Raw genomic sequence first — 22576 nt, 5'->3', positions numbered from 1 at the left:
CTCTTCTTTTTTTTTTTTACTTAAATAAAACAAGGAACAAATCATTAGACTGAAAAAACAAAATTCAGACTAGAATGACTTTGGTTAGACTGTGTCAATGTTTGAAAGCTTACCTTGCCCTTGAATTTAAGATTTTCAATTTCTCTTATTACACCCTAAAATTAGTATGCATATTCTCCATACTGTTCTCTATACATTTCCTAAGGTGTTGACAAGGAGAATTTGTGTAACAATCAATAGCTTCTTTAGTTAGTGATCATTTCCTTTATTCTCCTGATCTTAATGTGTGATTCAGGGGTTAAATTGTGAAGAGAAGTTAGATTCTGGTCAATCTAAGCAATCAAAGGGTTAGGACAAATATTCTCTCCACTATTTCACTATTCAAATGTACAAAATCTTTGCCTTTTTTTCTCTGCTTTAGAAACAGAATTGTAAAGGAAAGCCTTAGGAAATTTTACATATTTGAATCTCCTTATAAATAAAAAAAAGTTTTATTTACTTTGTTTTGTGCTTCCATCAAATTTGTTACAACTCCTTTTATTTTGTGACATTTACATACAACCAGTTGTGATAAAAGAAATCCAAGTATTCCATCACATGATTTAAAATTTGTCTTTGTCACCTAGTACCACAGAGTTAGCATGTTATTTGATTTCTCTTCCAAGTAATAGAGAGCCATAGCAGCACTAGTGGAACATAACATGCTTTGCCGAATCTAACATTATTTGATACTTTAAAATTCTATACGTTTCCTTTCAACTAAGATTTCAATCTTTCCCATACAACATTTTTAGCTTTCTCTACACAAATGACTATCTTTCTCTACTAGTTCAGTATTGTTACATTTCCATTTATTAAGTATCTGTGAAATATTTTACTCATCATTCTTCTTAATTAATATTAGATTTACTTACACTGTTAACCTACTCTTTTTTGTATAATATATTTTTTTTACTAATGATGAATTCAAAGAGATCCTTTAAGGTGATCGCTTCCTGTCTGATACAAGAGCAACACTGTTGTTAACTCTCTTTTTGATAGTTCCAACCGACCCTACATTATTTTCAAATGGTTAGGGAGGGTCAGTCAAATTATTTGTAGCACACAAAGTTCTTCACAGGTCCTGGGAGAGGAAGCTGTTGAACGTTGTGGTCAATGTCCTTTGACTGCAGCGAGGTAACAGGTGATTTGCTTGTTACAATAGCACCTCTGATGGCATGCCGTATGTGGCTGCGACAAATTTCTTGTAAGGGACGAAGTATTTTCTCGTCACACTGGTCGCATTTTCCACTCTCCGCTATATTCTCGTTTCCTTGGACTTGACACTTGGAGCAGAAATGCTTCAGGCAAGAATTGCACTGAAACAAAAAGAAAATAGGTTATAAAAAGAAATACAAATTATTCTTACTGGCCAAAGAAAACAACTCCTCGTAGCCTCTCCTTCTCCCAAAAAATATCATCGCCACGTACAACTGTTCTGTTTCGTTGTTTGAATGTTCTTTAATAAATGTTACTTTATACTTTGTAGGGTTTTTCACACGTCGCTGAATTCTTTACCGGCTTTTAGATAGTTACAAGAATGTCAACATCACGCAAATACTGTCAAAAATTATAATACGAGGACGTAGTAAAGCTGAAAAATCAATGGATCAAAAAATCGTTAAATTATTAATGAAACTAATAAGACGCGTGTTAACCAAGCACAGCTTTCAACGAAATCAAAATTTAGAAATCTAAGCAGTGAAGCGAAATATCGGTGTTTCTGCGTCTGTTAACAACTTAAGGCCGGTGTTGTTAGTTATCCACGGCGATGTACACAAACAAACTAAACAAAAATTAATATCGTACAAATTTGTTAGACAACGCACAATCCGCCACGTCACTGCATACAAAGATAAAAGGTTCTCTCGACTTACCTGGGTAACAGATATGTTTGAACAGACATCACAGAACTGTTTCTTACAGCCATCGCATGAAGGATAAACGAGTCTCGCGTGAGATGAACAAATGGAGACTGCCCGGGCTTCGTAATCGCCACATCTTCGACAACGAAATCCACAATTTTGACAGAAAAACTTCCCGCAGAAACCATATTGACATTGTAGCAGTGACCACTCTGGTACTATCATACCACAGTCTTCACATTCTCCGTCGAAATCGTGGTAAGAATCGACCGATTCGCTAAAAAAATAGCGAGCGGGCAATTCAACATCCATTACGGAAGCCATTGGGGTTGATTGTTTATAAACAAACCGTTGGGCTTCCGGTAACGCGCGCGTTTTCTGTAGCTCCGAGTAATTTGATTGGCTACATCCTCATCTTTTCATTGGTTGAAAACTTTCAAGGTTCTTTGATTTGATTGGTTGCGAAGAAAAAGAAGATCCAATATGGCGGATGGAGAAGCATCCAAAGAACTCACCGCAAAACAACGAAAAAATAAGAAAAAGAAAGAAGCTTCTAAGCGTAAAAAGAAGGAGCAGAGCCGTATGGTATCTACTATCACGTCCCTTTGGTAATTTAATGAGAATGTTTTAAATTAAACCTTTTTTTATACTCATTTTAGGAGTCTGTCAAAATTACTGAGGAACACGATGGAGTTGGAACCCAAGAAAACTGCGAGGTAAAGAGGATAAAACCCCATAACAGTCTTAAGATTAGCTAAGTTAACTGATTTTTAATGTTTTTTTGAAGTCAGCAGAGGACAAGTTTCACCGAGAACTAAACTGGTGTATAGAACAACTCGAGATGGGCCTTGTTTTCCAGAAACCTGACAAGAAACACGGTATTTGTTTTTTCTTTTGATCATTTTCACTCTTACGCATTGAGAAAAAGAAATTAAGTGGGTAAAGTTGAATAAGGTTAAGAAATTGCAATGTTATGGGAGATAGGTTAAGGAAGCACCTCTCCAAGTTTTAGGTCTCTTTGTTTCCCAAACTTTAGATATTGGTTGAAATGTTGAAAGGCATTTTAAGTGATCTTCGTCACTGATATTATTTTGATTTTTTATTATTTTTATATTATTGTCAATAAAAATTAATATTTATAAATTGATATTATTAGCAATAAAATGAAAACATAACAAAGAAACTGTATTTGTAAAGGCTCACCTTCAAATTTCTAAGATAGCTGAAGATAGTCATTTGCTAATGGCTCATTTGGATTTTAGAATGTATAATTATATACGTTAACAATAATATCAATAAAATATCAAGCAGGCAAGTGATGAGAATAAAGAAAAATATCAATTAGGAGATATATAGGCGATCCAATACCAAATTCTCCAATCCAACATTATAAGAAATTTTCTGGCAGATGGTTAGGAGAATTACTATTGAGATCTTGGCAGTGAAAGGGCTAACTTGAAGGAAATGGAGAATTATTCATGACTTCACTTCTTCCCTATAATTTTTTAAGATATTGTTTTACTACTTGTGGTGAAATGGCTTTTTGATTACAGAATATACCTGCTTTATGTTACAGCTGAAGTTGTTTATCGGCATTTAAAATCTTTAAAGTCTTCCAAAACACCCATGGTAAGTTGAACCAAGGCATGCACTTTGAGCCTTTCGTTCTGGAGAGTTGATTTGTAAATGCCATCAGATTATTTCAACGGTTTTGAAGGTATTTATGCTGTTTTGCAAGCAAACTTTATTAAACTTCTTTAAACACCTAATTTATAGTCACCCAATAAAAGGATGAGGGAAATGGGCGTTTTTTTATTACATTTAATATTCACTTGGACTGGAACCCCTCTTATCAAACAGAGAGAAGAAGCAAGCAAATTTAAAACCAAGGAGAAGAAGCCTTTGCTAAGGAATTTATTTTCCTCATGAAACAACCAAGTTAAATTAGCACTATAAAGCTACATACATTATATACTATATACACTGTACATTTGGTTTCCTTTTTGTTGAGATATAATAAACTTGTGATTGATGGATATATTGTTCTCAGCCAAGAAAACGACAACTAATGTTTTTGCTGCTTGGAGACTACAGAAAGAAGATGAAGGAAGATACAAGGAACGAAAGACAAGGTGAGCTTGACTTGTAAATTTATGATAAAAGTAAAATAATATTTGTGTATGACTCGCCAAAGTTGTATCATTTTAACACCTAGAAATTTGGTTATACAATTGTAATTACCATAAGCAAGTACTGGTTGATGACTAGTGTTGGAAAAGATTCCATGAGAAGTGAAAATCCTCTGAGACCATTCAACAGAAACTAGAGCAAGGTCTGATTACTTGTGATGGCCAGCTGCCTCTTACACTATCAGTTTAAAAAAAAAGTGTATACAAATTAAAAATAAGGAAGTTACTGCTAGTAATAATTTTTATACTTTTAACTCATTAACTCCCAGAAGTGATCAATGTGTAACTTCTCCCTAAAAATCCATGTACGTTTTCCTGCATACAGGTTAGGAGAATGCTCAAACCTATCAAGTAATTATGTATGAAGGCAATCCTCGCTGTAATGAACACTACTTATTTAGAAGTGAAAGTAAGGCCTGAAAAAAATTCAGGGCTGTGAGGAATTTGAACCCATGACCTGTGCAATACCAGTGCAATGCTCTACCAACTGAGCTAACAAGCTAACTGGGAGCTGGTAATCATATTGGTTGGTATCAAAGCCATTACTTCATGGGTTGAAGTGATGGTATGGTTGTATGGGATTGTTCTTATCTTCATGGGTTAAAGTGATGGTATGGTTGTATGGGATTGTTCTTATCTTATTTGACCTGAGAATTCTTCAGGGTGTGGTTATTTATCAAAATACTAAAACGTCAAATGTTGCGTTTCATTTGAGTCCAAAAAATTCATTTGTTTTGTGGTCAATTATTTTTCTCTTGTAACATTTTCTTCTCCTCTGTGTTCAGTAATACATACCAGCTTATTAGGATTAAGTTCTTAATAATTTTTTTTTAACATGCAGAACCACCTGTGAATCCAAAACTGTCAGTTGGTAACAAGGAAGAACAGAAGAGCATATTTGTCAAAGTCTGTCAGACAAAATCCAACAATCCAGATAAGGAGGTCAGTGGCTGTTAAACTAATTACCACAAAGTGAAACAAATAAGTAAAGCCCTAAATCCCATGAAAGACCAAGACAGAATTTCTCCTTACCATATCAATACAATATCAACCAGATAAGTGATGGGAATAAAGAAATCTACCAATTAGGAAAATTAATTGGTTGATCTAAAGCCAAATTCTCCAAACTTAAATCCTAAGAATTGTATAGCAGACAGGGAGGAGAATAACCAATGAGATGTTGAGAGGGGAGGGTTAGTAAGAAAAGTGATAATTTAAATTTAAAGTAACTTACCCTGGTGAACTTGTCCAGAATAAAATCTAAGGGTTCTTTTATTGCATTTAAGGGATATTTTAAATTAATCATTTATGGATTGGAGGTTTCATTTTATGATTGATCTAGAAATATATATATATATATATGTATATATATATATATATATATATTTATTCCAGAAACAAACAGAAAAACAAGAGATTCCCTCAAACAATGGCTGGAAGTTTCAAACGTCTGATAATGAGTTCAGGTTTGATTTTGATGATTCAGGAAGTTAGAAAGTCGGGTGGATTAATTGACTTTGATTCTTGAAGTAGTTGGCGAGTAATTCGTTGAAAGGATGCAGCAGGCTTGGGAAAAGATGAAGGGCAGGCATGGTACACAAAGAGAACTCAACAACAACTTGTCAGAGACAGTTAGCTTGGAATGTAAGTGTACTTTTGGCTGAATGAAGTACTTCACAGTTAATTTGAGATAATTTGGTTAAAGCGATTGAAGAGGGCTAACGCTTGAAACATCAACTTTTGAAACTCTTTAGGTTAGCCAATTAACACAAGCAACTCAGTTGATAAAAGCAAATTATCATGTAAAATAACATGGGATTGACAAGTGTAAAATTTACTATCAACAGCCTCATAGAGGTCACTATTTTTATTTAGAACATAGCTAGCAGAGTCGCGCAATTAAATTCATTATACGTGAGCGTGCTCAAAATCCCGATAGTGCACGCTGATAGCGTCAGCAAATCCGACTTCGCCAGAACTTTTTTTTTCGCGCGAGTTGCCATTGTTAGCGCGGGGAAAAATAATATATTTCGCGACAATAATGGATACAAACAGAAACTCGGCCTACTAGTCCAAAAACGAAGACAATGTTTCGACCTTTTCCCTTGGGCTAGAGCTCTTAAATGAGGCAGAAAGAGAGAAAAACAAAGGAAAAGGAGACTCGGAAACAGCGCCGTCACGATTCGCTTCAACTGATATTGTTGTCCGTTTTTCGCGTCGGATTTGATGCACAATTCCACCGGCTATGTTCTAAAACAATTGGTTCATGCTTTCAGCTGTGCGCTATCGAGTTATGGAGCACGTGGGAAGTTTGGAGAGCACTCAAGAAGCTAGAGTTTCCCTCGGCTATCGCCTCGGGCAACTCTTACGCTTCTTTCGTGCTCTCCAAACTTCCCGCGTGCTCCATAACTCGATAGTGCACGCTAAAGCATGAACCAATTGTTAATTATTACCCTGTGTCCTGTAAATTTAGTTCAAGATCTAATTGGCATCGAAAAGAAACTGTTTGCATGTAGGTTACAATTTCGCTGAGGTTGCAAAACTTTCCACGTTGAGTTAGGGGAAATAGGAGTTGAATATTTTAGTATTTTCGAGTCAAAATTTTTTCAAACAAGCTGTTGGAATATGGCTAATATAGGGAGCTCCTTCCAACCTGAAGGGGTAGTACAAATGTGTCATCAAGTAGTAGAAACCAAGTACCATTGTATCCAATTTTCTGCAATCTAGTTGGCAATGCTAGTTACCAACTACTCCGTGAGAGATGTTGAGTTTGGGAAGAAAATAAAATAGCATTAAATGTGCATATTAGCCTGTCTTTATGTTAAGTTTTGAACACCTCAATCCCATGAAAGACCAAGACAGAATTTCTCCTTACCATATCAATACAATATCAACCAGATAAGTGATGGGAATAAAGAAATCTACCAATTAGGAAAATTAATTGGTTGATCTAAAACCAAATTCTCCAAACTTAAATCCTAAGAATTGTATGGCAGACAGGGAGAAGAATAACCAATGAGATGTTGAGAGGGGAGGGTTAGTAAGAAAAGTGATAATTTAAATTTAAAGTAACTTACCCTGGTGAACTTGTCCAGAATAAAATCTAAGGGTTCTTTTATTGCATTTAAGGGATATTTTAAATTAATCATTTATGGATTGGAGGTTTCATTTTATGATTGATCTATAAATATATATATATATATATATATATATATATATTTTTTTTTTTTTTTTCTTTTTTTTTTATTCCAGAAACAAACAGAAAAACAAGAGATTCCCTCAAACAATGGCTGGAAGTTTCAAACATCTGATAATGAGTTCAGATTTCATTTTGGTGACTCAGGAAGTTAGAAAGTCAGGTGGATTAATTGACTTTGATTCTTGAAGTAGTTAGCGAGTAATTCGTTCAAAGGATGCAGCAGGCTTGGGAAAAAATGAAGGGCAGGCATGGTACACAAAGAGAACTTAACACCAGCTTGTCAGAGACAGTTAGCTTGGAATATAAGTGTACTTTTGGCTTAATGAAGAACTTCACAGTTAATTTGAGATAATTTGGTTAAAGCAATTGAAGAGGGCTAATGCTTGAAACATCAACTTTTGAAACTCTTTAGGTTAGCCAATTAACCACAAGCAACTCAGTTGATAAAAGCAAATTATCATGTAAAATAACATGAGATTGACAAATGTAAAATTTACTATGAACAGCCTCATAGAGGTCACTATTTTTATTTGTTACCCTGTGTCCTGTAAATTTAGTTCAGGATCTAATTGGCCTCGAAAAGAAATTGTTTGCATGTAGGTTAACAATTTCGCTGAGGTTGCAAAACTTTCCACCTTGAGTTAGGGGAAATAGGAGTTGAATATTATAGTATTTTCAAGTGAAAATTTTTTTAAACAAGCTGTTGGAATATGGCTAATGTAGGGAGCTCCTTCTACCCTGAAGGGTAGTTCAAATGTGTCATCAAGTAGTAGAAACCAAGTACCATTGTATCACATTTTCTGCAATCTAGTCGGCAATGCTAGTTGCCATCTACTCCATGAGAGATATTGAGTTTGGGAAGAAAATAAAATAGCATTAAATGTACATGTTAGCCTGTCTTTATGTTAAGTTTTGAACACCTTATATTATTTGGTCACGATTTCTACAACCAAAGCAGTGAAGTACTATACAAATTCCTCACATAGGTTAAATCGCAGTACTTTTGGCGTTAAGTTGTTCTGCAAACAATTAGTTTGCCGACATCAGAAGTGAATGAGGTTTTGCTAATGAAATCACTTCACCATTTGTACTAAGTCAACAAGACATCTGAAGAGAAGTTAGCAAAATTCCCCAAGAAATTTGCAAAATGACCTAAGACATTGGCAAAGCTGTTGTTAGGAAAACAACTTGTAGGTGAAACCTGAAGTTATCCATAGTACAATGAATGATCAATGAAAAACTGCAGCTATTTCTTAGCAATGCATTGCTATGAATTAAAGCCCTCCTATCCAAATTAATATATTGTATCCTAGGTATTACGTTTGAAAGTCATGAAAATTGTTAGTAAGCCACAGATGTGCATGTACATGTACATAGGGTATTGAATGTTTGTTATTAACTTGTAAAAGCAACTTGATTAAAAATAGGGTGAAGCAATTTCCAAGTCTGTATTAATCCTATAATTCCCATGAGTGACCAAGGCAGAATTTCTCCTTACATTATCAGTATAATATCAAGCAGAAAAGTGATGGTAATAAAAAAAAATATTAATTAGGGGATTATTAGGTTGATCCAATTCCAAATCCTTCAAAGTAAACATGTGCATCATAAACAAATTTGACCAAACTTTAGAAGGACCAGTCAGGCATTTATTCCAGGAAATAAGGTTCTTTCATTTTTAATTTTTTTTAAAGACGTTTCATTTTGGTTTGAGACAGGGTATGGAGTTTTGGTCAAGGTGGTTTAGGGTTGGAATAATCATGTATTTTAATTTGATATGGGGAAAGGTTGACTTTAAGGAGTACAATCCCTGCTGGAGAGAAGGTACTGCTGAGGAGAGCTTCAACAGAGGACTTGAGGCAGGTTTCTCAGATAAGTTATTTCTACTTTTGTTTGATATTGAAAAGGCATGCCCCCCCCTTCCTCTCCCATTGCCTCCCTTTTGCCAATTTTCTGCTGTTGCAAAAGTCAGTGTAAACCTTTCTTCTGTCTGGTTTGTCTAACCATAGGCTGGGGCTAAATTGACTACAACACAAAGTATAAATCTGCTTACATGATTTATTCAACATTCATTTGATAACTTAGGAATTCTGGCTCTATCTACAAATGCTAGTCAAAAATATTTACCTGTTATAAAGTCTTGAACAAGTGTTAATATAGGAGTATCATATATTTGATCCATGTTTCATCAGTTTCTACACTTCCAAAGCAACATCTTCATTAGTTGGAGTCTTATACTTTACATTTTATCATGGTAACAGCAGCAGGTACACCCTCATTATGTACAAAAACACTCTAGTATTTACACCAACTCAACAAAACTGAAACTTAATGTGTTAATTGATATCAGTGATAGATCCAATAATTCACAGAAAAAAGGTCTTTTGTCGTTGAAAAGCAAGAAGTTTACATATCTATAATTTGGTTGCAATTTCGTTGGCAGAAAAGCCAAGACCATGTGTAGTGGATTGCTTTGATTGAAAGAGAAAAACGAACTCTTAAAGAAAACCTTTTATTCTAGAAAGCAATCTGTGCTTTATTTACTCATCTGATCCGCTTATAATCTCCAAAACAACTTCAATAAACTTAACAAAAAACTAAGACACAAGTGATCATACCTGAGCATGAAGTAAATTAGGATCGAAACTAACCAATCAGAAAGTGACAAAGTTTCCTGAGAGGTCCGAGGTTTGTTTGTTCTCTCTGCAGTAAGGTTTGTGTTTTTACTTCATTGTCATTGGTTCGACATCCTTTGCTGTCAATAAACATCTTCATTGGTTCATTTTTTTTCATTTCGATCCGGTTCAAATAATCTTGTTCCTGTAAGCGCATCAGATAGTTTGTTTTGTTTCATTCACGTATTGAGATGTTGGGTGGCAATGTTACTGAGCTGGTTACCTCACATTTTAAAAATTGTAAGTTGCTAAAATAATTTTTTTCCTTTTTAGTTTTATCAATTATTTGTGAAATTAGCGATGCTATATATCAAGGAAACAGTCAGACTGACTCTTGCTAAGTAAATTCTTTGCGTGTTGTTTACCTGCTTCTGTGATGTTATTGAATGAGAGGAATAACGCGCGTAGCTGACAGTTTTCGTTGCTGATGGCTTCAGCCAAGTGCTGTGCTCCTTTGTCTCTGATGTTATTGGTGTCGAGGTATAACGCGCGTAGCTGACAGTTGTTGTCTCTGATGGCGTCAGCTAAATACTTTGCTTCTTCATCTGTCAATTGATTCCATGCGAGGGTTAACCAGCTCAGTTGAGAATTCCTACATTTTAACAATTTACAAATCTCTAAACAGCCCAAAGGGCCAATGTTATTGCCCCACAATTCTAAATGTGAAATGTTTTTACCTTGATTCTCAATTACAGTAACTAATGAAGCACAATCAACAGCTGTGAGTTGACAAGAATTAAAATTTACAAAATTAAAGTTAATTTGTTGAAGTTTCCTTTGAACTGTTGCCTTCATCTCATTATTTTCACTACAACATTTAAATAATGTCACTGCTAAATGTTTTTTATCTTCAGTCGGCCAGCAGGTGACTTTCCTTGGCTCCATATTGTCTGTCCACTCTTCGTTGTAGAGTCCGCTTTCTTTCTCTTCAGTTTCCACAGGAAGAAGGTCTGTGATAATTTCGCTCGGTAGTTTTTCTTTATCGTTCATTAGTCCTGCTAGAAACTGGAAAACCAGCTGCCATTTGCCGTCCTCGATGTTCTCAGAAACAAATTTCCTCAATTCTGTTTTACTCATATTCGTCAGGTGCCTGGCAGCGAAAAACTCTTGCATTGTTAAATGAATAAAACAGAATTGTTTTTCGCGGTTTAACTTGTTAGTTCGGCGGTCGGGTAGGCGGTGAAAGAGGGCGCTGTTTTCCATTTCCCCTACTTCGTTTCCTCCAAAGATCAGCTTTCCTTCTTTAATTCCTTCAAAAGCCATCTTTTCCAGGTTTTTAAATTTCTCTTCAACTTCTTGGGGCAAATCGTCCGATTCTAAGTCTTCACTAGTGAAATTCTTGCCGCGGAATTCTTCGTTGTGCCTCAGATAAAAAATTTTCACTGCTTTCTTGTAAATATCTGTTAGTTTCTTTGGTAGGCTAAGACTTTTAAAACCTTTAAAGCTCAGCATATGAAAGAGAGTTGAGCAAATGATGAAGCAACTCGCAGGAATGTGGCATAGAGAGAGGATGTTCATGTTACCACCGATGTGTCGCCATAGTGTTTTTCCCACATCCTTGTCTTCACCAAATTTGGTTACATAATCTTCGACTTGTGTGGATGAGAAACCGAGGATCTCGTAGACTTTGTCATAAGGAATCTTTTCGATGCATGGCATAGCCGTAGGTCTTGTAGTCGTCAAAACGGCTGCTCCGTCGAGAAGTTTCCCAGACGCAAGCTTCTCGTAGAGTGCATGAACGGGCATCTTTTCGTCCACGCTGTCTTTGAATTGAGGATCGAAGTTTTCATCGCCGATCTTTGAGTTATCTTTAAATTCATCGATTCCATCGAAAATAAGGAGAACTCTTTCGGGGTTCTCAAGGATGTAATTCCAGACTTCTCCATCCATGTGATCTGATGGGGAATGTTCTGACAAGGTGAGCAGTTCTCTGAGAGTAATGTCGTTTGTCTTGTTGAGTGCTCTGAATTTGATGAAGAAAGCAGCATCAAAATGGATTTTAGCATCAGGTGTCTTACTGAATACTTTGTTTAATGCCCAGTCTCTCAGAACTTTGGTACAGCAAAGTGTCTTTCCGATTCCGGGACGACCAACAATCAAAACTTTTTTGTTTTCGTGGTTAAGAATGTCTTCCGGTCCACTAGGTGCTGTGTTTTTCTCAGCTGATTTGGCGTAGACTTCCAATTTCTCCCGTCTGTCTCCAGTGAAGTCATATCTAGCTCTGTCCGGAACAACGACAAGGTTTGTGTAAATCTGATCTAGAGCTAAATGTTTAATTGGCTGTCCTTCGCCGGGAGTACTTGAAAAAGGCGCTCGGAGTTGTGGAGGTCGACATGTGTCGTTTATAATTTTTTCCTTTGTATTATCGATGAATTCCTGGAGCAGTGCTGTTGTTCGGGGTTGTTTAGGCTCCCTTGGAATGAGTGGGATGTTTCTTGCATGGCCTGTACTTTCCTCTACCAGAGGTATTAGGTGAGTTTGTAGAAACTTGGAATTTTTCATGAAACCATCCTTTTTGCACGTTTGTATTAAAATATACACGGCTTCCATCAGAACGACAAAGACAAAAATTCCGTTCACTGCCAGAATAGCCTTCATCCAGGAGTTTTTTTTAGTTGCTCGTTGATTATGACAATCGTGTAAAATTGGTGTGGAGTTTTGCATGACGCCAGTAGAATTCCTTGGCTGATCTCCTGCAGAGTTTGGATCACAACGAAAGCGAGAGGGAAAGTCCGTCGGATACAGAAATTGAGTTTGTAGGACCATGAAGAGAACGCCAAACACAATCCTCGTGAAAAGTTGAGCAGAGTAAGCTATAAACAACTTTTTTCCACCAGATAATGCGTTTTCGCGGCCGCACGATTGTTCCTCGTCACCATTACAAGCGCTTGTAGACAGTTTACTGACTGTAGAGCTCACTATTAGGGAGTAAATAGCACAAACACCTACAATGAGGGAGAAGTTAAGTATTACAAAGCCGTAGACAGGAAGACCGTGTTTGTTGTTTTGCTTCATGTACAGCTCGAAACACTGTCCACGGACTAGGTCGATGTCTTGCACAGTCTTCGCCCCGCCACAGCTGAAATCCGACCGAGATTCGTTTAATTCCGTGTCTGTGAAAACACCAACAAAGATTGCAAAGATCACGATCCAACCAAAAACTATGAAGTGGCTGAATCTGTTAAATGTTTTTGGCGGAAATACTTTCTCTAGATTTGTATCCATTGGTAGCATCTGTATTTTCGTTGTTTTCGATTAGATAGAATCGCACAAGGTCTCAAGTTGAAACAATAAAGTGAATTCGTAGAACTCCGTTTTATATGCTAATGAGACGCAGGCAGTTATTGTAAATTCTGTGGAGCTAAAAGATTACGGAGGTGCATGCATGCGTGTAGTGCTTTTGAATACACTTGCCTTTTAGCTGATGTTTGAGACTTATCAGTCACCAATACCCGACGACTGAAATAATTACCTTTTGCAACATAGGTTGACGCGGAAAATTCAGCAGTCGCAAGATATATTTGATGAAATGTTCAGATCTATTCTTAGCAGTTTGTTTTTCACATGCCATGTTCTTGTGTTTAATCCCTCAGGCTACTTTTTTTTCCATTTTTCACACACATTCCTGACAACACCCAAACACCCTTTGTGGAAATATGCGCCTTTTGTATTGACGAAGCGTGAGGTCAAGATGGCTGGATATTGGCCCAGTTCTTTTTATGCGTTGTTATGGACCGAGACGAAGTCGAAAAAGAACGAGGCCAATATCCAGCCATCTTCACCGAGCAAGCTTAGTTTACTTAGGATTTACTTCATGGCAAAAAGATTGCGCTTGTATACGAATCCAGATTGACTTGTTTATTTCGAGAGCCGGGAAAGAAAACCAACTGTGTTTGTACCCAAGAGGCTCGTTAAATGTTTTCTTTGTTTTGACTGTCTTCTGCAATCTCAAGGGCGTGAAATAACTTTGGATGATAATTTTCTGAAGTCTGCAAACACTTTTTTTGGTTCAAAACAAGTCAGAGAAAAAAAGGTTGGAGCAGGTTAACAAAGTTTGAAACCGTTGGACAATGTCGACGACGAAGTCGCAAAAAGCGGCGCGCGGGATCAAAGCGGGCAGTACGCGGCCCATCTTGCTCGCTCGGGTAGCCAAATATAGGTAAGGAGATGATTTCAAGTGCGATGTGGTGTCAATGCAGCACAACTTACTCAAACGGAATTGCATGAGAAATCATGTTGAAAGTTAGTAATGGTCCGCATGAAAAAGCATCATAGAAAGTTAAGACAGGCGAAATTTTGACTGCGCGCGCGCTATTTGTGACTTGTACTCTTGTTACATCTATGCATTCCTGTTACAACTTTATACTCGTGTTACATAAAAAATGCACTCGTTTTCAGTCAATCAAACGCGCGTATATTTTTTTATGTATCTCAAGATGCTTGTAAAAACATGAGTTTGAAAGAAGTGGGGAAAGCCAAGTCCCTAAAGACATGAGAAACTTCCATTATGCGATCAGCTTTTGCCAAATGTTTTCACGATGTTTTCGACATGTCATATTATTTTCAAATGCAATTATACATGCATCTAAGCCAAAAAAACCTAGTCAAGAACTATGTAATAGACCTCTTACTACTAGTCTCAGCCATACGCATCATAAGAATGACTTGTACACCCAAATCCTTATTGATAAAGCGTTCCATTATGGAGCTGCTACTTTTGCCTTTGCTGGATCTAAAGTTTTGGAAAAAAATTCCCTCTAAATTAAAATCTCACTCTTACAATAATTTCTTTGAGCAGTAGAAACAGTACCTTCTAAATACCCAATGAGTATTATTTAACTTACTGCCGTCACTATTAGTAATCATTTTTATTTCTATTATTATTCTATTAATGTTACCACATGAACTGGTATATAAGAATGTATGCAGTTATAATTTTACTTTGTCCGCTACTCATTACTTAAAATTTTATATAAATGTAAAGTATGCCAGTTAGTTACAAATGGCAGTGACCAACTCGAAAGCTTAAGCTGCTTTGGTTACTGCGCACAGTTTGTTTTTGATTATTTATGTAATTTATTGTTTCTTGTTTATATTTACTTTTGAAATCTATAGTAATCTTTGCTGTAATCTCTTGAAATAGTGCAAAATAAATCTATTCTGTTCCATCCATCATGTTTGAGATCATTAGTGCCCAGTTTCCTAAAAAATCGGAAACAACAAAAACAATCTTCGTTCCTTCTTCTATCTTTTAATACATCACAGCACGGTTCAGCGACTGTGTACCGAAACTTTGTTTACCAGCAAAGCAACTGACTCATTTCTGATTGGTCGCTCTTTTCCTCGGACGTCACTCTTCCCTCAAGTACCATCCCGACGAACTTTCTGGAGCTGTTTCATTAAGAGAGCAATCAATTCTGATTTGAGAAAGTAGGATGGAATTCCACAACTGACATATTGTACGCTTGATCACTTGCCCCAGTCTCTTGTTTAATTTACGTATTCCGAGAACACTAGCGTTTTGGGTTCGGGGATATGGGTATGGACAGCGGTGAGAGAAATTGTTTAGATCAGTGGCTTGAAAATGAGATCAGAAATCAAGGTGAGAACTTGGTAAAAGCCATCGCAAAGTTAGAATGTTCCGCGTCCAAAGTATGCACAATTTTTTATAACTGAATTACTTTACTTTTATTCAGTCAATAAAATTAAAGTTGTCACTGCATCGAGTACTATGAGTTTGTTTCGAGTGGATTGTAATTTAAACTCCTCATCCCTACCCCTCACCCCATACTCTCACCCTTACACTCAGCCCCCACCCCTCACTCCCGGAATAGACATCAGTGTGGTGGATAGGGAGAGTGGATCTTATCACCGCCGGTGATGTTTAGAGGTGATATTTCTTGCCGAAAACTCTGTCAAAGGTATAGAAAGTGATGAAAGTAGCAGTCTAGATCGGTGGCCAAAAAATGAGATCCAGAAACTCAGGTGAGAACTTAGTAAAAGTCATTGTCATCTAACTATGTTGTCATCCAACACGTGATTTTGAAAAGGAACGTTGTTCACCGCCAGTAGTCCTTTTTACATTTTGCATCGTGCACAGTTCTTGAGTTTTGATAAAAAACTTGTATCTGTGACCAAAAGATTCCATAATTTTCATCAAGGGCTTCTTTTGAACAATGGCATGTGATGTGATCCTACTATTTAGCTTCATTGGCGTTTCACATGCGTACGTTACGCGTGATACGATCAGCTGTTTTGTTAATAAGTTTCGTATATTTTTTCTGTTTTGGTATATTTCAAGTAACAAACGGAACGAAAACATTGTCTTGTTGATATTATTATTGAAGGAGAAGATGCTGAAGACGAGGAGTTTCCAGTGGAGGAGTCTGCAGCTTCCAGTGCGTGAAATGTTTTTAAGTGTTAATTACACATTCAACATGGCAAACTTGTGTAATGTCTGAATGTATATCCAGAAGAATAACTGTAAGTTTGCAGGATATCATTATATTTGTGTTGAAAGTGATAAATTTACTCCATTTGAATTATTATTTTTGAACTATCCCCCCCCCCCCCACACACACACCGTTCCTTCTTCCTGTGCTGCTCCCAGTTCTTCTTCCCTTAACTTGTAGTTAGTAGCTTTTTAATTTTCAAAGAACGTTAGACTAATTTTCATGATGATGAAGCTACAAACAGGCCTGTAAATTTAATAAAACTCTTTGAGATTATTTCTACGGAGCCCTACTCCATGGAGCAAGTACTCCAAAAAATTATGTATTGGTGAAATAAAATACTTTATAAACATAGTGAATTGTTTAGATGTGCATATCTTAATTTCTTTTTAACTTGCCAGCTCTCAGAATTCCGCAGTTTGATACAGTCCAGGATTTTACCGCCATCTTACATTTAACATTAAACTGCTAAACACTTCAAATGGAAGGCTTAAATGTAATCCATGAACGTTTTCTTTAATAGGCTGATTATGATCTTCAAGAGGCCAAAAGTACCCATATCCTTCATTTGGCGGCAGGTTTTACATCTTTCAAAATAGCTGTTCATGTATGGTGTCTCTAAGAGGTGTGAATGAGTTCAATCTATTACCAAAAGCCCTGATGAGTTTCCTAATTGTGTAAAGTGATGAGGATACAAGCTTATGTTAATAGGTTACCAATAAGACTGCAAAAGAGTAATCCATGTATTTAACCTGAGCTTCTCTTCACTTAGCTATTTGCAGTGCTGTAACAAAATTGAGATAATTGTAAACAAACAAACAAAAAAAAAACAGGGATGGGTCAGCAAATAACTGCAATTGGGGCTGTTGATTTGGAGAATGTAGGAAGCTTAGATATTTTACCTCATGCAGAACTCAAAACAGTGGGTTTTGTGTATCACAGGCAGTTTTTTATCTTCCCGTTGAAGGACTTGTTACACAGTGGTAAAACGAAAATGGAGGAACTAGTCAGACTGAGAGCCCCCTGTCCCCAAAAACTGGACTGTATCAAACTGTGACAATCATAGAACTGGCATCTTAACTTGTACATCTACATCTATGTATATCTACATCAATGTATATCTATATCTATGTACATCAAATGATTTACCATGTTTATAGAGTATTTTATTTAACCAATACATGATTTTTAGGGGAACTCCATAGGGTACTCCATGGAGCAGGGCTGCATGTTTTGTCATCTCTGGTGAGAAAGTTTTGTGACTCCCCTGAGAATGATGTATCACCTGTGAATACCAAAATGACAGCAGACCCCTGCTCCTCTTACTTCCTAACTAATCTTTTCCCCAATTGGCGCGAGTCGAGGATTATTTCAGTTTTCAAGACAAAGGCAACTTCCATTCCGAAAATAACAACAGCATGATTGACATGTTAGTTAACATGTACACTGATGAATGGCTGCATGTTTGTCAATATCCTTCATTGGAGAAGTGAACATTCCAAAACTTTACAAAGCATTACACACTGCAATAGTCAAAACTAAAAAGTGTTCACAAGGATAGGAAGGAGTTATAATTGTCAGTGTTTGCATGCAATGGGGAAGAAAGGCAAAGAAAGTGATTCATGGTTGATTGTATTGATATAAGCTAGGCTGTTCTTGTTTTCTTGCATTGTTCAACTCATTTATGTTCATATATCATGAATCAAATGAGAAAAGAAAGCTATTTTCAGCCTTGTTTAAAATCAAAAGCTTAAAAACAAGGACATCCATTGAGTTACTGTATGGAATAGACTTGCATTTTAGCTTACTTACTAAAAGCTGATCTAATTTCCCCAATTGGATCTCTATGCTTGAAATAGATCACATATCTCAACCTACAGCTATATGAATTCTTTCCCTGTTATAGGACAGTAGACTTGGTTAGAGAAAGTCTGTATTGTTAACCAAAAGAAGCAAGAGGTCTTGGAAAGAAATCTGTTGAGATATTTTTCTCTGATTTTCTGTCACACTATACTCTATTACTAATTCATTTGATGTTGATTAATTGCTCTCAGCCTACTCAATCAATAAATTTGAGTTAGCAATGCAAATGTGGATGAAATCGTTCTTTCATTTCTTTTGAATTGAAAGTTTTTTTCATATTTGAAATCTGAAGCCATTATTTTATGAGAAAGACAGTTGATGCTACTGTTCATGCTACTGTCACTCAATCATCTTAATCCTGAAGGTTACTTTACATGTATTTCCATTCCATTTCCACTCACTTACCTCCTTCATGCTTTAATATTTATCCCCTTTCTCATTAAATATACTTTTTATCATCCTTGTCGTTAATTTTTATTCTCATGCCTCAGTCATGCTCAGTCATGTTTTAAGGGGGGGGGGTCATTTCAGGAGAAGTCACTTAGAGCTTTCCTATCAGCATCCCTACATTTACATTATCTCCTAGATTGATAAGACTTTTTACCACAATTGGCAGTTATGTTGCAATCTGATTGGCCAATATTTTGTTGTCAATAAGAGAACAGACATGGCTGCTGGTGTCAGCATGTCAGACAACATGTCATGCACTGAAATAGTCATTTTTCTTGACGTCGATATTGTTGCAACATTTTGACCACTGATGGTGAATATCGTTGTTGATAAGAGTACAGACCACACTAAACCACGCGGTTGATTTGTTAATTTCACTTTGCAGGATTCTTGAAGCAGTCCTGGTTGGCTTGATCACAACATCAGTAGCTTTCTTTAATCCCATTTACCTTGCACGCTGTAAAACACTTCCATCGGTACAGCTTGATAATGTATTATATCTCTCAGTTAATGCATGGGCAATAATTAGCCATATTTCACTGAACAGCCTCACTCCCTCAACAGCTTAATTCAAAAGTTTGTGTTTAATTGAAATTTCCCCCCTCTATTGTATTAGAAATATTGGATTGACAAATAACTTACTATCCCTATTTTCTCAGTCCTTACTGTAAGTTACAAAACCTAGTTTTCTGCTTGGATTTATGGCTGTACGCTACTTACCTGGACCCTGAAAAAACTGGTCTTACATTACTGTACAGACCTTAAACTAGGTTTACGTAGTAAGAGGTATATATACTTCAATGATATATTATGCATGCAAAACCTTGAATTAAAGCAAGGGAGAGGGGAAAGGTTGTTTTAGCTTGAAATATATTTTTAACTCAACTCAATAATTTTCTCGTCCAAAATCTTTCCCCATAGCTGTGTGAATGTATGGTATCATTTATGAAAATTCAGCATTAAATCGCATGCAATATAATTTTATTCTTGGTGATATTTTCATCCATTCTGATTAACGAGGAGAAACTATTTTTATAACACGTCATTAGGGATGTTTCAACTTAAAGTACACCTAAACCCAAAAATTTTTTTTCCCTAAACGAAATAAGCTTATTTTTTGGAGTATTTCTGTGCAAAAATTTTTTAATTTGCTTAAATCTTAAATTTTCTGTGCCTAGTCAAAATACGGAAAATCGGCCGCCATCTTGCCCCACGACCGAGTTTAAAGAGGAATGGTTCTAGCGGATAATGTGACGTCAAATCGAGAACACGAAAGTCTGCTTTTCACACATTTTCACTTGTTTGGGAAGGTTGTGGTCGATATTGTCCGAAATATGCTGACCAGGTGTGTTGTATGAGGAATGTATGAAGCGTGATACCCTCTTGCAAATTTCGCACGTTGCTACATCCTCCTACAACACACTTAGTCGGCATATTTTCGGACAAAATCGACTACAACCTTCCCAAACAAGCGAAAATGTGTGAAATGCAGACTTTCGTGTTCTCGATTTGACGTCAGATTACCTGCTAGAGCCATTCCTCTTTAAGCTCGGCCGTGGGGCAAGATGGCGGCCGATTTTCCGTATTTTCACTGGGCACAGACAATTGAAGATTTGAGCAAATAAAAAAATGTTTGCACAGAAATACTCCAAAAAATATGCTTATTTCGTTAAGCGAAAAAAAATTTTTGGGTCTAGGTGCACTTTAAGGTTTTTACTTTTAACCTTTTCACCGTTACCCTTAAGGGTGACTGACATCTAATTTTTCCTTTCAATATCACCCTTTTATTACACGGCTCGGGCAGTCAGAGGGCCAGTAACTAAAATCAACCAATCAAAATGTTCTATTGCCGGTCGATATAATCTCTCAGTATTGGACTGGGCACTGTCCCTAATGGTCCCGAATGATACCGCACTTGTGTCCCGTTGAACTTCAGTGGTATAATAAATTCTTATTAACCAAGCTAGTTTGGGACCGTACTGGAAGAATATCGGCCCTCGGTCTTTTTTGTACGGACCGAGCTGCGCTCAGTCTGTACTGTCAAGACCTCAGGCCAATATTCACCCAGTAGGGCCCTCGCACTTGGTTAATAAGATATATGAATTACACTATGCACAAAGGTTAGGAGAATAATAGAAATGATCACCAACTACAGAAGCTCTTGATTTTTAAACAAATTCTCCTTGTCAGCACCCAAGGAAATGTATAGAGAGCAGTATGGAGAATATGCATATATACTGATTTTAGGGTGTAAAATATTAATGCATCATCTATTTATTGTTGATTGTTTCTTCAGGGTAGTGCCTCATCTGCAAATGACACTAAATCTTACTTTTGTCAAGAAGGACAGTACAATGACATGGCAACATTGTTCTTTACCTCCCAGGAATCAGCAATTCGGCCTCTTTTTCACCTTGATGGTAAGAGCCAGTTCTTTCCTCCATGGGTAATTTATTTTAGGAAGTGCTACACAGCAAAGCATTCAAATCAATACAGTCACTGTGGTGTTTTTGTTTTGCACTAATCAGAGCTGTTACAGTAGCTGTTTGATGACTGTTCATGGCTCCTTGCTGTTCAATTAAATCAAATTCTGTCCAGCCAACTTAATGAGATGTGTATAAAATGTTTGCATTATAATTTGACAAATTTTGGACTCGTCCTTGGACATTTTTCAAACAATTTCTTAATGGAATCTCACAATACAGTTTGCATTTACTTTTTGTTTGGTTCCTCTAATTTATAGTTGGGAAAAATGTTAAATATTATTAAAAACTGGATCATTGGATAATGTAATTCAAGACTTTTTATTGGCTTAGCCATTATGGTATATAAGCCAATATACCTTAATTTGCAAATATGGTAAGTGTATGTGTCAGCCTAAAATCAAAAGGGAGCTAAAAAAATTTAATAAAATTTAATAATTTAATTTAACCTTTGGAGATAAAATAATAATTTATTATTCCACTTTTGCTTGTTGGATATGAGATGATTATAGCCAACTTGGTGCTATGCGCCTTGTTGGCTATCTATCATCTCATGTCCAATGCACGCTCGTGGAATAATTGTTAAATGTGATGTCTGATTGGCTTATGTTTTCTTTTAATTAACTTTTTGACTCCTAGGAGTGCCTATAGCCTCTAAATTCTCCATAGAATCGCATTATTGAATAAAGTCTCATTTTCTGTTTGGTTAAAGAAGTGAGATATTTAACATGGAGTTGTGAGGTCGAGTTGAAAACAAGGCTTATGTGATATTGTTTTGAATCTATACATATATAATATGGCTATAAGCAGTGCTGTTTTCTTTTTTTACTTGTTTTTATTTATTTTGCGATTCAAAGAAAATCCATTACTTCACTCATGAATTCTGTGTTAGATTGCACTTGAAAATGGATATTGCACTCATCACTTTGAAATTCCTTTAATATCGGTTTTCGGGTGCAATTTAATGCGGAATTCCCTCATCTAGTAATGAATTGTCCAATACATTATATCACCCCTGAATTAAACATTAAGGTCACAAGAATAAAGGAATTAATTGCAAACCCAAGAGAACTTTCATAGAGATAGAATTAATTTAAAGGGATAAAAGTGCAGCAAATGAAAATGTTCTTACCTGCACTATAACCAGTATTACCCTGACTATCTGTTTCTTTCTGAATGAACATTGTAGGGTGTGGCATGCTGTCAACAATTATCACCAACACCACAACCAGACTGTACCTCTATTAACCTGAAAATGTCTTTCTTTTGTTTTTCATCAACATTGTAGGGTGTGGCATGCTGTCAACAATTATCACCAACACCACAACCAGACTGTACCTCTATTAACCTGAAAATGTCTT

At 36.4% G+C, this 22576-nt stretch overlaps 4 protein-coding genes across 7 annotated transcripts in view; 2 read left to right on the top strand and 2 right to left on the bottom strand.

The window, feature by feature from the left end:
• Positions 1-3: 3 nt before the first annotated feature.
• Positions 4-2228, bottom strand: LOC148724622 (uncharacterized). 2 transcript variants are annotated; one of them, XM_088731156.1, is made up of 2 exons: positions 1917-2228; positions 4-1358 (listed from the first exon to the last, which is right to left on the bottom strand). In XM_088731156.1, exons 1-2 carry the CDS (start codon positions 2226-2228, stop codon positions 1092-1094), a joined length of 579 nt encoding a protein of 192 aa, XP_088587282.1. In that variant the 3' UTR covers positions 4-1091. The 2 variants fall into 2 exon arrangements, with proteins under 2 accessions (XP_088587282.1, XP_088587283.1); XM_088731157.1 differs by having other exon boundaries at positions 4-1340.
• Positions 2229-2249: 21 nt separating this feature from the next.
• LOC148724621 (uncharacterized) lies at positions 2250-8729 on the top strand. Of its 3 annotated transcripts, XR_015990951.1 has the most exons (8): positions 2323-2489; positions 2564-2620; positions 2692-2782; positions 3481-3533; positions 3955-4036; positions 4935-5035; positions 5627-5737; positions 7346-8729. XR_015990951.1 is itself a non-coding variant. In XM_088731153.1 (7 exons), exons 1-7 carry the CDS (start codon positions 2388-2390, stop codon positions 5585-5587), a joined length of 585 nt encoding a protein of 194 aa, XP_088587279.1. In that variant the 5' UTR covers positions 2250-2387; the 3' UTR covers positions 5588-5737. The 3 variants fall into 3 exon arrangements, 2 of the variants coding, with proteins under 2 accessions (XP_088587279.1, XP_088587280.1); XM_088731153.1 differs by lacking the exon at positions 7346-8729 and having other exon boundaries at positions 2250-2489; positions 5489-5737; XM_088731154.1 differs by lacking the exon at positions 5627-5737.
• Positions 8730-9336: 607 nt separating this feature from the next.
• On the bottom strand, positions 9337-13367 carry LOC148724620 (nucleotide-binding oligomerization domain-containing protein 1-like). Its single transcript, XM_088731099.1, has one exon. It carries the CDS (start codon positions 13199-13201, stop codon positions 10271-10273), a length of 2931 nt encoding a protein of 976 aa, XP_088587225.1. The 5' UTR covers positions 13202-13367; the 3' UTR covers positions 9337-10270.
• Positions 13368-15502: 2135 nt separating this feature from the next.
• LOC148724616 (H(+)/Cl(-) exchange transporter 6-like) overlaps positions 15503-22576 on the top strand; it is a 24624-nt gene continuing 17550 nt past the window's right edge. Inside the window, exons 1-4 of the mRNA XM_088730377.1 lie at positions 15503-15569; positions 15856-15952; positions 19118-19208; positions 21029-21152. Coding sequence (XP_088586503.1) covers positions 15503-15569; positions 15856-15952; positions 19118-19208; positions 21029-21152 — 379 coding nt within the window. The remainder of the gene's footprint in view (positions 15570-15855; positions 15953-19117; positions 19209-21028; positions 21153-22576) is intronic.

This window comes from Stylophora pistillata, chromosome 8, assembly GCF_964205215.1.
Source record: "Stylophora pistillata chromosome 8, jaStyPist1.2, whole genome shotgun sequence".
Taxonomy (NCBI): domain Eukaryota; kingdom Metazoa; phylum Cnidaria; class Anthozoa; order Scleractinia; family Pocilloporidae; genus Stylophora; species Stylophora pistillata.
Note: the sequence above shows the minus strand (reverse complement) of the source record. Positions and strands in the feature narration are given on the sequence as shown.